The sequence below is a fragment of the Scyliorhinus canicula genome, chromosome 14 (assembly GCF_902713615.1).
Source record: "Scyliorhinus canicula chromosome 14, sScyCan1.1, whole genome shotgun sequence".
In the NCBI taxonomy this organism is placed as follows: Eukaryota; Metazoa; Chordata; class Chondrichthyes; order Carcharhiniformes; family Scyliorhinidae; genus Scyliorhinus; species Scyliorhinus canicula.
The window spans coordinates 107,221,218-107,234,040 of record NC_052159.1 but is presented as its reverse complement, the minus strand read 5'-3'; the positions used below and the strand labels follow the sequence as shown (position 1 = coordinate 107,234,040).

Genomic DNA, 12,823 nt, shown 5'->3' with positions numbered 1-12,823 from the left:
TAAAAGTGAGACAAAAAGTTCGATATGAAAGTAAGGCTCCTCCGTCAAATGTCCACCATTTGGGATTTACTCTTTCAAAAATATTTGTCTTCAGTTTGTTGGGGAGAGGTTAAGTTGCAAATGTCCCGAACGTCAAAGACAACTTTTGCTAGCCTTTGGGAGGAGAGGATTGGCTAGTGACTTTCTTATTTGCATGCAATCGCCAATAAAACGGTCTGAGGCACTGGGGTTACCATTCACTGAGAGATAAAGTGTCAGCTTAATCTCTGTTTTCCAGGGGTTTATAGCGACAGAAGTCTGTCCAGCTCTCAGCGCGCCAAAAGTTACAGTGAATATTTTTGATCAGTGAGTTTCAAGGTTGCGAAGATGACTTTCGAAAGAGGCAGAAACAAGTTTGCAGCTCCAGTCTGCCGTCATTTTTTCGACCTCTGCTCCCTGCTCCTTGTCCTGCTTCTTGTTCCCATGAGTGACGGCAAGACGGCCAAGTATTCCACCTACGAGGAAGAATTGCCGGGCACCGTGATCGGAAACCTAGCCGCAGATTTAAAGCTCACGGCGGCTGGCGGCGACCCGAGCGGTTTCCGATTGATGCAAAAGTCCAACTGGACCCTGGTCCTGGTTGGGGAGAGTGACGGGCAGCTGACGGTCGGGGAGCGCATTGATCGAGAACAGCTCTGCCAGGAGCAAGAGCCCTGCCTGCTCGTCTTCGACGTGGTGAACTTCTCCCGGGAGAAGTTCCTCCTCATCCACGTGGAGATCCAAGTGAAGGACATCAACGACAACGCCCCCGAGTTCCCCCAGCCCGAGATGGCGGTGGAAATCTCCGAGAGCTCGCCGCTGGGGACCCGGCTACCCCTGGAGCCGGCGCTAGACGCCGACGTTGGCGCCAACTATCTACAACTTTACCAAGTGTCGGCGAACAGTTACTTCGAGTTGGAGGTGCAGAGCAGGGCGGACGGGGTGAAATGTGCCCACTTGGTGCTGGTGCAGCAGCTGGACCGGGAGACGGAAGCCGAGCTGAGCCTGGAGCTGAGCGCCCAGGATGGAGGGAGGCCACCCCGTATAGGGAGAGCCAAGCTCCAGGTCAGGGTCCTGGACGCGAACGACAACCGGCCGGCCTTCGAGCAGAGCTCCTTCCTGGTGGAGCTGGACGAAGACGCGCCGCTGGGCTCGGTGCTGCTGCAGCTGGAGGCCGTGGACCCGGACCAAGGCCTCAACGGCGAGGTGCTTTACGGCTTCGGGCCAGCGGTGCCCACCGACGTGCGGCGCCTCTTCCGCCTGGACGCGCAGTCCGGCCGCTTGACCCTGGAAGGGCCGCTGGACCACGAGAGCCGGCCGAGCTTCGAGCTGGACGTGGAAGCTCAGGACCTGGGAGTAAAGCCGAGCCGGAGCGGCTGTAAGGTCACCGTCCGCGTCCTCGACATCAACGACAACGCGCCCGAGATCAGCATCACCCCCGCGGCCTCCAGCAGCTCCGGCCTGGCCGCCTACATCACTGAGGCGGCGGCCAAGGGCAGCTTCGTGGCGCTCGTCAGCACCTCGGACCGGGACTCGGGCCGCAATGGCCGCGTCTCCTGCACTCTGTACGGACACCAAGACTTGGAGCTGCGGCCGGCCTACGGCAACTGCCACATGATCGTGACGGCGGCGGCGCTGGACCGCGAGCGGGAAGCCGAATACAACCTGACGCTGGTGGCCGAGGATCAGGGCCCGAACCCCCACAAAACCATCCGGCCCTACACCATCCGGGTGGGCGACGAGAACGACAACGCGCCCTCCTTCTCCCGCAGCGTGTACCGGGTGTCGCTGCTGGAGAACAACCAGCCCGGGGCCTACATCGCCACCGTGCTGGCCCGCGACCCAGACCTGGGCCACAACGGCCGCCTCACCTACCGCCTGCTGGAGCCGGCCTCGGGCCGACTGGCCACCGTCGACCCGGCTACCGGAGCCATCTACGCCGCTCGCTCCTTCGACCGCGAGTCGCTGCGGGAGGCCGAGCTGCGGGTGGAGGCGCGCGATGGCGGCTCGCCGCCGCTCAGCAGCTCGGCCACCGTCAGCCTGAGGATCGCCGACCGCAACGACAACGCGCCGCTCGTCACCCAGCCGCTGCCTGGCAACGGCTCGGCCGCCGACGTCATCGCGCTGCCCGGCCGCGCGCCCGCCGGTTACCTGGCAACGCGCGTGCGGGCCCAGGACGCTGACCAAGGGATGAACGCCAGGTTGAGCTACCGGATCGTGAGCGGGGAGCAGGCCGGACTCTTCACCATCCGCACGGACACCGGAGAAATCTACCTGGGCCGTCCGCTCACATCCGCCACCGGGCCCCTGCGACTCATCGTGGCCGTGAGTGACAGCGGCCGGCCGCCCCTGTCCGCCACCGTCACCCTCAGCTTCACGGCGGCGGGAGCGGCAGCCGAGCCTCCCGGGGGCGGTGGTTTGCTGGGCCAGGGGAAGCGGAGCTGGGACACGTCCATCATCATCATCGTGGTGCTGGCGGGCGGCTGCGTCGCCTTGTTGATGGCCATCATCGGTGTCGCGGCGACGTGCAAGACGGGCGGGAAGGCGGTGAAAGGCGCACAGAAGACGCCGGGGCTCCGAGCTCAGGGACACCAGCCCCGGGTGGAAGGCGACCGGCCGGTGGGGAGCAGCGAGCTGAAAGTGGCGGAGTTGAAACCAAATCCGTCTCCTTTGCCAGCGAGGAATGAATTGGAAGTTGACCGTCTCCTTGAAGCAGCCAATCCAGTCACTGGCACCACTGGGGAGGTAATTGAGATTGAACCACTAACCAGCAAAGTTAACCATTCCACACTAATATAAAAGCAAATTACTGCAGATTTTGCAATCTGAAACTAGCTTTGACAAAGAGTCATCCAGACTTGAAACGTTAGCTCCCTTCTCTCTCCACAGATGCTGTCAGACCTGCTGAGAATACCCAGTATTTTCTGTTTTTGTTAACCATTCCACCATGAATTTAACAACTGATATCTTCCCCCTGATCCACAAAGCACTACAGCACAATATTTAGATTGTAGTGGAGTCTGGTTTGTGCTCGACTTTGTTTTTAAACAAATACTTTAAAAAAAAATTACTTTCTAGAGAGAGTTTGTTTATTTATTTGCAGGACGTCCCCAAAGCGCTCTATGACCAATTGAATGGTTACAACGCAAGAGAGACCATTTCGTTAATCACGTCTGTGCTGGCCCTCTGAGGGAGCAATGCACCTTGTGTCACCCCCTTCCCATGTCTCTTTTCCACCATATCCCTGCAACTGTTTCCTTGCCAGAAAATGATCCAATTCCCCATTTCAATATCTCTCCAACGCCGACTCCACCATGCTCTCAGGCAGTTCGTTCTAATCCTAACTTTTCGCTAATGTAAATTGGTTTTCTCACGTCGCCACTTTGTAAATTTGAACTGCGGTCACTATTAAGGCGGAGGAAACTTGGCTGTAATTTTACCCACCACACAATCCCACAAGCAGTAATGAGATAACAACTGCATAAACTGTATTTTAGTGATGTTGATTTAGAGATAAATATTTTGGGATAGCATAATAAAGTAAGGGCTATAATTTGGGGAAACAATAGAGTAAAGTATTATAGAGTAAAGTATTATGCTCGACATGATGAAGTTGCTGTAAGCAACGCGGTGACATTTTTACAGTAACATTCTTGAATGTGAATGATATTGGAAGGCCAAGGAATCAATGTTGCAGTGCAGGGAAATTTTGTTCAATAACACTCATGAGGCCAAAGTATATAGTCAATACTTCCTCCTCTTTATTGACAATGTTTGCAATGGATGAAATGGATCTTGGGCAGCAGTGCAACACAGTCGAGCAAATTGGCAACCCGTTTACACTCTGCCAATGATGGGTGCAATTCAAGAAAATTGAATGGGGTGTTAAGCAAGTTGATGATTTTCTATCACCAGTTTCACACTTCTGCCCAAGATCAATGTAACTTTGTGTATTCAGCAGTCTCAGAGTACAAAGTGAGTTCACTAAGGTCTCTCGGCAGTATTGGAGTACTTCTGTGATGCAACTTTGAAAGGATTCTGATCCGAATCCAGATGTAAACAATCGGAGGTACCCCAACAAAATGCCCTGAGTTTAGTTCTTGCAAAGCTTCACATCTAGTTTAAAATTTTCCAAAGGTGCTCCAGCTTGATAGCTAAATATTTACATGTGATTAAAAGCAAATTACTGTGGATGCTGGAATCTGAAACAAAATCAAAGACAATCAGCAGGTCTTACAGCATCTGTGGAGCATGTGTGTGTGTGTGTGTGTGTGTGTGTGTATATATATATATAATTTTTTATTGGGAGCCAGGCAATACGAATGGGGTCTCTCTGAAAGTGTGTCCACTAAGATTCATTCCTAAACTGACTAAACAACCCAGAGCTTACAACAGTCATTCATTACACGTATTTCCCCCACAGACATTTTGAGGTTTTGCTCTGGGACATACTGTGATTAGAAAGTAATTTTGGTCCAGCACCCTCTACAGGGTGTCTGGGACTTGTGTGGACAGGGAAAATGAAGCATCTCAGTTTCTCTTTTACCAGTCAGATTAAAGAAGAGTTAATTGAGCAGCAGAGTCTGAAACAGAAATGCAAGTTAGACCGTTAATTCAATACCAAATCCTGCACAAAAAGGGGTTTAAAAAGTTGGAATTAAGAGAGCGAGATAGATAAAACCGATTTTAAATAAAAAAAGATAATAATCTCTAATAATTAAAGATTGAAGGTGTGAGACTCCACTGTTGTAAAGTTAATCTTCAGTTGCATAGAGGTTGTTTGGCTGCAATTAAATCGTACCACATCATTAAAAGGATATTTAAATTGGGATGGACAAATCCTAACCTTTTCTGACAAGTTTATCACAAGTCCAGCAACTTCACAGTTTTGCAATGCTTCAATGCTGAATCTTAGATTCCAGAATATTAAAGCTTCTGGAAAAGCAGGGCAGCTCCAACAGCAATTTATGGATGTCCATGTTGAACAGCACATGTGCTGGTGCTGAAAACTGCTGTCCAATTTACATTTCAATAAAAATATGCGCAGATAGTCTTACCATTATTTGTACCACCAAAGTCCAAGCTATTATTGTGAATAGAAAATTGCAGTTTTCAAAATTACTTGTTCTTTGTTTTACTGGAACATATGAACAATAGGTTTCAGTATTCAGCCCCTGAAGCAACTGCACCAATCAAGCTGATCTGGATTTCAACACCCATATATGCACCTTTTCTCCAACTCCTTCCCCTTTAAGCCTTTATCTAATTTAAAACTTCGATTGTTATAGCATCTACACCCTATGGGGAGATTAAGTTTCCGATGTCTACTATTGTTTTTATGAGAAAAATTGCTTCTTAATTTTGCTCCTGAATATGCTGGTTCTAATTTCACGGGATGCTTGATAATCTGACAATATATGATAAATGTAGGAGAGCCATCATCCTTATTATATTACGAAATAAACATACTTACCAGCACCTAGCAGCTGGATTTCCTTTTCATGAATACACATTTCCGAATTAAACTCTAGTGTTCCATGGGAATGAAAATGAGCACCACCCAATGAACAAAGTATCATTTTTGTTATGAATGCAGCTTTTTATATGCCTCATTTAATAACTAAGTATTTAAAGCTTCCTATAGCAAATGTGTGGAAATGACAACTGATGGAAAGTCACACAGTTCCATTGCATGATCACTGATCTGTGCTCAGCATGTGTCTATTTTGAACAATGAATTTGTCAGTTCTGTTCATCTGTATTCTGTATGGAAGTAATCATTTCTATGTTTTACTCAGCACAAATACTATGATTTTATCATTGCTGTTGTAATAATTAAACTATATTTTATATAATTATACAGATTAAGTAATTATAATATTTCAGTGCTCAGTGTTTTATTTTGTTTGTTTTAGAACTTTATGCCAGAGCTTGGTCTCAATCATGGAAGCTTCTGTGCAGTTGTCATTCACCAAGATCGAAAGTAAGTCAAGTATTCGAGTTTATGATTTGCATGTACAGGCATCCATTACAATCAGAAATTATGATGAAAATACCAGAATTTGTTTTTCCCCTCCTACTTCATTAAAACCATTTAATCTTCAAGTGTTTTTTTTTAAAAGAGGAAAATGTATTGAATGTTTTTTTTACCCCTTCCTTGCAGGACACTGGCACATCCTGGTCAAGATATATTTAGTGGAAAAGACAGTGGAAAAGGAGACAGTGACTTCAATGATAGTGATTCTGATATAAGTGGTGATGGAGCTAGAAAAGGAAGTACATCTATTGACCAAAGACAAAATGGTAAACAATCTACATCACAAATTATGACTTTGATTTGAAAATATTTTACCTGATTTTTAAAAAATACATATACAATAATGTACATTATTTTCATATGGTCGGACCCAAACTTCCAATTTACCAACTGAATTACATTAATATATTAGTGACTGAAACTCTTAAAGTCATGGATAATTTATATCCTTTTGTTCCATTTTAGGTTTGTTTCCCTGTCTTAAAGAAAGCCAACCGCCTTGCAGTTCTGACCCCCATTACAACTTGACCTCTCAAATACCAGAGTGCAGCAAACTCTCTTCTCCATCAAAACAGGGCTACATGGTTGCTTATTCTTCAATACCTGCAACATTACTTCATTCATCTAGTGGTGAAGTCACTTCAGTTCTACAGGATCATCCCTTAAAATATACTCAGCAATGTGCCCAGTTGCCAAAGTCAGGACTTCAAACTTCTGAAAAGATTTTCTCCAGAGACTCTGGAAGGACAGTATCGTCATTTCACCCATCAGTAACACAGAGACATAATAAAACAACTTCATCAATGCCTAGTGCTTCTGAACATAGGTACCAAACCAGCTATCTTACATCAGCACTCTCAGAAGTGGCTACATCATTTTGAACTCTGAAGGAAAACACTGATTTATTTTTGTAATTGTTTAGTTGTACCGGCATTAACTGCCATAAATGTGCAATATATTCGCTTCTGAGTGCCTGTTAAAAATGTTTCAATGAAAAAATGACTTGTGTAGACGAACGATTATGGAACATTTACAGATACACACTTCACATATAATTTGTTTTGGAATTCAGCAGGCCTGTTTTAAGATGGGCAGTGCAAGCACTAAAATACGGTTACATCCAAACTAGTAGTTACATCCAAACCAAAAGAAAGAAAAGTTGACTGGTTAACCTGACATATTGTTGCATACATTGTGCAAGTATTGGCTGTAGCCAATAATCAAGCTTAAAAGAATATTCAAGATAAAATGAAAATGTCAACAAATTAGATTATCTCTTCCGTTAAGTTGAAAACTGGTTTTCATCAAGTGTTGTGTAGAGTGCACATGATTTTTACAAATCACTGTAGTGCAGCCAAACCATGCACATACCTTCCTTGTATATATTTAATTTAAATAATTTACAATTTGGATAACCTCATTGTATTTATGCAGAATGCAGTGATGGACTGCTGAAATAGTAAACCAAGGAAATCGTGCCCTCTCTGTTTAAAAATGAGCAGAAAACAATAGCTGTGTGCTTTTTTTTTACGTTCATGTTTCAACACATGGCATTATCAAACGGTTTGAGAGAAATTTATCACCGAGCAACTACAAGTCATTGTCCACAAAATGAGAGCAGGGGAAAATTGGTGGTCACATTCTTCTCTTCTCCAAACTCCAAGCAAAAAGTTCTGGAGTAATATGGGCAGAGGCCTGGAGTAGGCAATATGCTTTTCTTTCCAGGTAGGAGCTATAAAAGAGAACCAAGAGCTTAGGAGAAAATATTAAATAAGAACATTGGGCAAGGGATAAGCTAACATTTAAAAAATGTAAATTAAACAGCCTAAATTTGTTTGCATGCCAGACTATTCACAATTAAAGCAACATTAATAACATGGCAATTAGGAGCAGGAGGAGGCCTTTTGGTCCTTTGAGCCTACTCCACCATTCAATAACATTGCAGCTGATCTAACCCAACTCGCTCTTCCCATATGCCTTAATTTGCTCAGTACCCATAAATTTACCAATCCCTGTCATGAATGTACACAAAGACTAAGCATTCCAAATCCTCTGGGTGTTGCGTGTTCCAAAGATTCACAATCCTTTGAGTGAAGAAATTTCTTCTTATCTCAGTCCTAAATATCCAACCCCTTGTTTTGAGAGTGACCCCTAGTTTAGACTCCCCAATGAGGGAAAACATCTACTTTTATTGCTCTTAAGAATTTTATATTTCAATTAGATCATCTGTTGTTTTTGTAAACTCTGGGGAATATTGGCCTTGTCTACTCCATCTCTCTTCATAGGTATTATTTTGGCAAATTGCTCATCGCTGCCTTTTAATATTGTAAATATATTTTATTAATTTTCTTGGGGGGGGGGGGTGGCGATAATGCTCATTTATTGTATTCTTTTTCCAAACTCTTCACTTTGTTGTTTGATGACATCGAAAATTTGTCAGTCATATTTTATTCTAAATTTAAAATTAAAATCATTCTTTTATATTGAGAATTATTGACTGGTTAATTATATTTTGGCACTGACATTAAAGCATTAAAGGAGAGATTAGGAGTGCAGCAGCCTCCTAACACTGCTGTTCCCGGGTTACAATTCCATTTGGTGTTTGTGTCTATCAGGCACCAGCCTAAAGTGAAAGCGCTAAATCCTACAGTCCTCATAACACCCAGGAAAAATGTTCACTTGGAACAAGGTAAGTGAAATAATTATATTCCTAAAAACAGTTAACAGTGTGAATTTGCTTTTGGCTACGATTTTATTACCACAACAACTTGCGTGTATCTAATATCTTTAACATAAAAGTGGTTTAGCAGGGGTGTTATCAAACAGAACCTGACACCAGGCCCATAAAGGAGTTATTAGAATAGCTGAGCAAAGACACTTGCTCAAAGGGATTGGCTTCAAGGAGCATCTTGAGAGAGTGAGGTAGGAAGGCCTGGTGAGGGTTGTACAGAGCTTGGTGCATACACAGCAAAAGGCATGACTGCCAATAGTGAAACAAGAAAATCAGCAAGGAAACAATTTTTTGAGGGTGCACAGGATGGGGCCAACGTGAAAACAAGATTGAAAATTTAAAAATTAAGGTGTTACCAGACTGAGCAGCACGTTGCCGAGAACCCGGTAATGAATGAAGTGGATTTCAAGCACCAAGAAATATCCCACTATTCTACGGCACTATGTTTTTTGGCCTTGGAGAGTTTCTCTCTGCCGAGGCCGCACTTCAAGGGATTGAAAGGTTCCTTGCAGATCTGAACGCCATTTTGACCGGCTGCTTCCCCCCGCCCCCATTTTTGGAACCTAACCCTCAACGATCCAATCTGGGGAGGTCTCCGCGAACCCCCTCTAACTGGCAAGGCCTGTTGCTGCTTCTGGGTGAGTGTGCTGAACACTCAATTTGGCTCTGTTTCTGTTCTAAGCTCTGGAGTCGCCAGGTGTTGTTAATACACCGCCACAAGCTTCAAGGTGAAGTTCAAAGCAATAAAACCATACACCAATTAGTAAGTCCAAACAACTAGAGTTTATTATAATACAATTATAATAACTACCCATGCACACGCAAAAAGGATTAAACTTATTCCTACCGCTAAACAACTAATAGTTATCTCAAAGGAACTGCTGGGTCAGGGAACAAGGCCTCTTGCTCTGCTCTGGTCTGCAGACTTCAGATTGGTATCAATTGAAAAGGGGGTCAGGAGTGCCTATCTCTGGTAGCGGTCGTTGGGAGACACTTACTTGTTGGTGGCTGCTGTCCGAAGGCTGGAACAGGAGACAGGAGACTGAACCATGTGTGGGACCTTTCTTTTATAGGTCCCAGGGGATCCGCGCCCCTTTGGGCGGACTCCTTTACCTGCTTGGAATCGATTGGGTCTCTTCCCAATCGATATGTTTGAACCCCCCAATCATGGGGCAGTTCCTCAGTCGCTGGGGCGGTTCTTGGGACTTATTGTTTTGGGCTCCTCTGGCCTTCCGTAGAATGTATCGATCTGTGTTTAACTTGTTTCCATTGTATCTGGGGATCGCCCGGTATCGCCTCATTAGTATGTTAACTGGTTTCTTTTCAGAGTGCTATCTGGTTTCTGCAAGTCAAAACTGGTTTCTGCAGTCGTCCCAATATACAATCGCTTTGCAAGTTGCTTGCTTTACAACATGTCCATTTTCCCTGCATTCCTTGCAATCTTCCATTTTGTGTTGGGCAGTGGCCACCCCAGGTGGCTACAGCCCCCCCCCCCCCTCATACCTGAGCCCTGACAACGCCAACCTGCTACCTTGGCCATGCCCCTCGCACCCTGGCAGTGTCAGGGTGGCAATGCCGGGGCAGCAATGCACGATGCCAGGATGTCAGTGCCAACTGGCTGCGCAAGGATGTCACCCTGCCCTGTCTCCAATTGCCAATGGCCTGGGAGACCCCTCCCCGCAGGTGTTGTTACGACTGGCCCACGTTTGTGTGGACCAGTATTAAACTGTGTCCAAGCGAGGCTGGTGATTCCAAGTGCAGGGTGAATCCAGTTAATGTATATTTAAATGAGCCTAATGCCAGGTTTAAATATGCAGATCTGGATCTCTCCCAGCAAGAACAAGATCCAGATCGCGACACTTTCGGAAGAATCAACCGTTGAATTTTGCAAGACATTTCGAGTGTTGCAAATCCCGCAAGAGACCTCTTGTGGGATTCAACAGCCTCGTCCCGACACCAAGTCCGGCGAGATGAGGGTGCTGAATTACGCCTGATACCTATGTCAATATAGCACTCCCCTCAGTACTGTTCAAATAATGTGTTAATCTAGATTGTGTGTGTAAATCTAGGAGTGGAACTTGAAACACGATTTGGAGATCAAGATGCTGCCGTTGTACAATGTGATACAAAAGGGAGGGAAAGACCTTTGTTTCTACTGATTCTAAATGGATATAAATCTAGCTTCTAGACATTAATCAGCAATTCACTAAAGTACTGCCTCCTTGTTAGAACAAATTTACACATGTTCTTGTGCACTTGCTGAATCTTTTTACAGGTGGACTGATTAAACTATATTGAGGCACATAATAAACTGCTATTTTTATAGCCAGTAATTGAATATACAGAAAACAGTTGCAGCAAAATTCATCTAATTTACTTCTGGTCCCCGTGTCTGCGTGGGCCTCACCCCCACAACCCAAAGATGTGCAGAGTAGGTGAATTGGCCACGCTAAATTGCCCCTTAATTGGAAAAAAAGAATTGGGTACTCTAAATTTATTTTAAATAATAATTTACTTCTGCTAAGGAGGAAATAAAAATCATTTTGGAGGTCTCCGTTGGTAGGCTGATCAGCACTTTTTTTATTTTGGTCAGCCATATCAGACTGAATTGAATCACGGTTTGCTCCAGGAATAATTAGTTGTCCTTCTTAAGATAGATTTGCCCAGCTGCCTACCTGACCCTCGCAGAAGGTTAAATGACAGCCAACACAGATTTGATAAAGACAAATCATGACTGACAAACTTGATTGTGTACCTCCATTGACAAGGTTGATTAAAGTTCTGCAGTTAATATTGTGCATATGCACATTCAAAGGGCATTTGAAACAGTGCCACAAAATAGAATCCCTTGGGATGAAAGAGACCATGGCACTGTGGAATCAGTTCTGATGAAAGGTCATTGACCTAAAACGTTCGCTATTTCTCTCTCAACAGATGTTGCCTGTTGAGTATTTCCCGGGATTCCTGTTCTTATTTCATCTAGTACAGCATCTGCAGTATTTTATTTTAGTATTAGTGGTGAACAGTTGGTTTTGATGTCGATAACCTGATTTTGGGTACAGAGGGTATTATTTCAATATTTGCAGATAGCACTACAGGACTGGTAGCTACATATTCCAGGATAGAGGTGTTTAGGCGAGACAGGGAGGAAGGTAAAAGAGGTGAACGAGTTGCAATACTGATTAGAGAACATATTACAGCTGTACAGAGAGAGGACATCATGGAAGAATCAATTAACAAGGCACTGTGGGTAGAACTCAGAAGCAGGAAGGAGGCAGTCACTATGATGGGGGTGTACTACAGGCCTCCCAACAGCCCACGGGAAGTTGAAGAACAGATATGTAAGCAGATTCGGGATAGCTGTTGAAATAATAAGGTTGATGTAGTGGGAGACTTTCATTTTCCTTACATTGACTGGAAATCGCTAAGAGCTAGGAGTCTGGATGGTGAGGAATTTGTTGTGTGTCCAAGAAGATGTTTTGAACAATATGTGGCTACTCCGACTAGAGAGGGGGCTATACAGGATCCAGGACTAGGGAACAAGCCCAGCCAGATCATCATAGTTGTAGTGGGGGAACATGTGGCGAACAATGAGCACAATTCTGTAAGCTTTCAGATACTCATATAAAAGGATAAGTGTTGTCCTAGGGTTAAGGTACTAAATTGAGGGAAGGCTAACTGAAACCAAATTAGGCAGGATTTGGAGGCTGTTGTTTGGGAGAGGCTGTTTGAGGGTAAATCCACATTTGGCATATGGGAATCTTTTTTTTAATTCAGTGTACCCAATTAATTTTTTCCAATGAAGGGGCAATTTAGCATGGTCAATCCACCTACCCTGTACATCTTTGGGTTGTGGGGACGAAACCCACGCAAACACGGGGAGACTGTGCAAACTCCAAATGGACAGTGACACAGAGCCGGGATCGAACCTGGGACCTCGGCGTCGTGAGGCAACAGGGCTGACCACTGCACCACCCTGCTGCCCTGGAATGTGGGAGTCTTTTAAGGAGCAGTTGATGGGCGTGCAGGACAGGCAT

At 45.0% G+C, this 12,823-nt stretch overlaps 1 protein-coding gene across 1 annotated transcript; it reads left to right on the top strand.

The window, feature by feature from the left end:
* The first annotated feature begins 381 nt into the window (after nucleotides 1-381).
* Nucleotides 382-7,550, top strand: LOC119977532 (protocadherin-8-like). Its single transcript, XM_038818578.1, has 4 exons — nucleotides 382-2,763; nucleotides 5,934-6,001; nucleotides 6,182-6,321; nucleotides 6,521-7,550. Exons 1-4 carry the CDS (start codon nucleotides 463-465, stop codon nucleotides 6,934-6,936), a joined length of 2,925 nt encoding a protein of 974 aa, XP_038674506.1. The 5' UTR covers nucleotides 382-462; the 3' UTR covers nucleotides 6,937-7,550.
* The last annotated feature ends 5,273 nt before the right edge of the window (nucleotides 7,551-12,823 follow it).

Bases quoted from the DNA above. Each gene is read 5' to 3' on its own strand.
- LOC119977532 (XM_038818578.1), top strand. From the start codon at position 463: ATGAGTGACGGCAAGACGGCCAAGTATTCCACCTACGAGGAAGAATTG. The intron at 6,002-6,181 runs GTAAGTCAAGTA...CCTTCCTTGCAG, and splicing joins GTCATTCACCAAGATCGAAA to GACACTGGCACATCCTGGTC. The intron at 6,322-6,520 runs GTAAACAATCTA...GTTCCATTTTAG, and splicing joins TATTGACCAAAGACAAAATG to GTTTGTTTCCCTGTCTTAAA.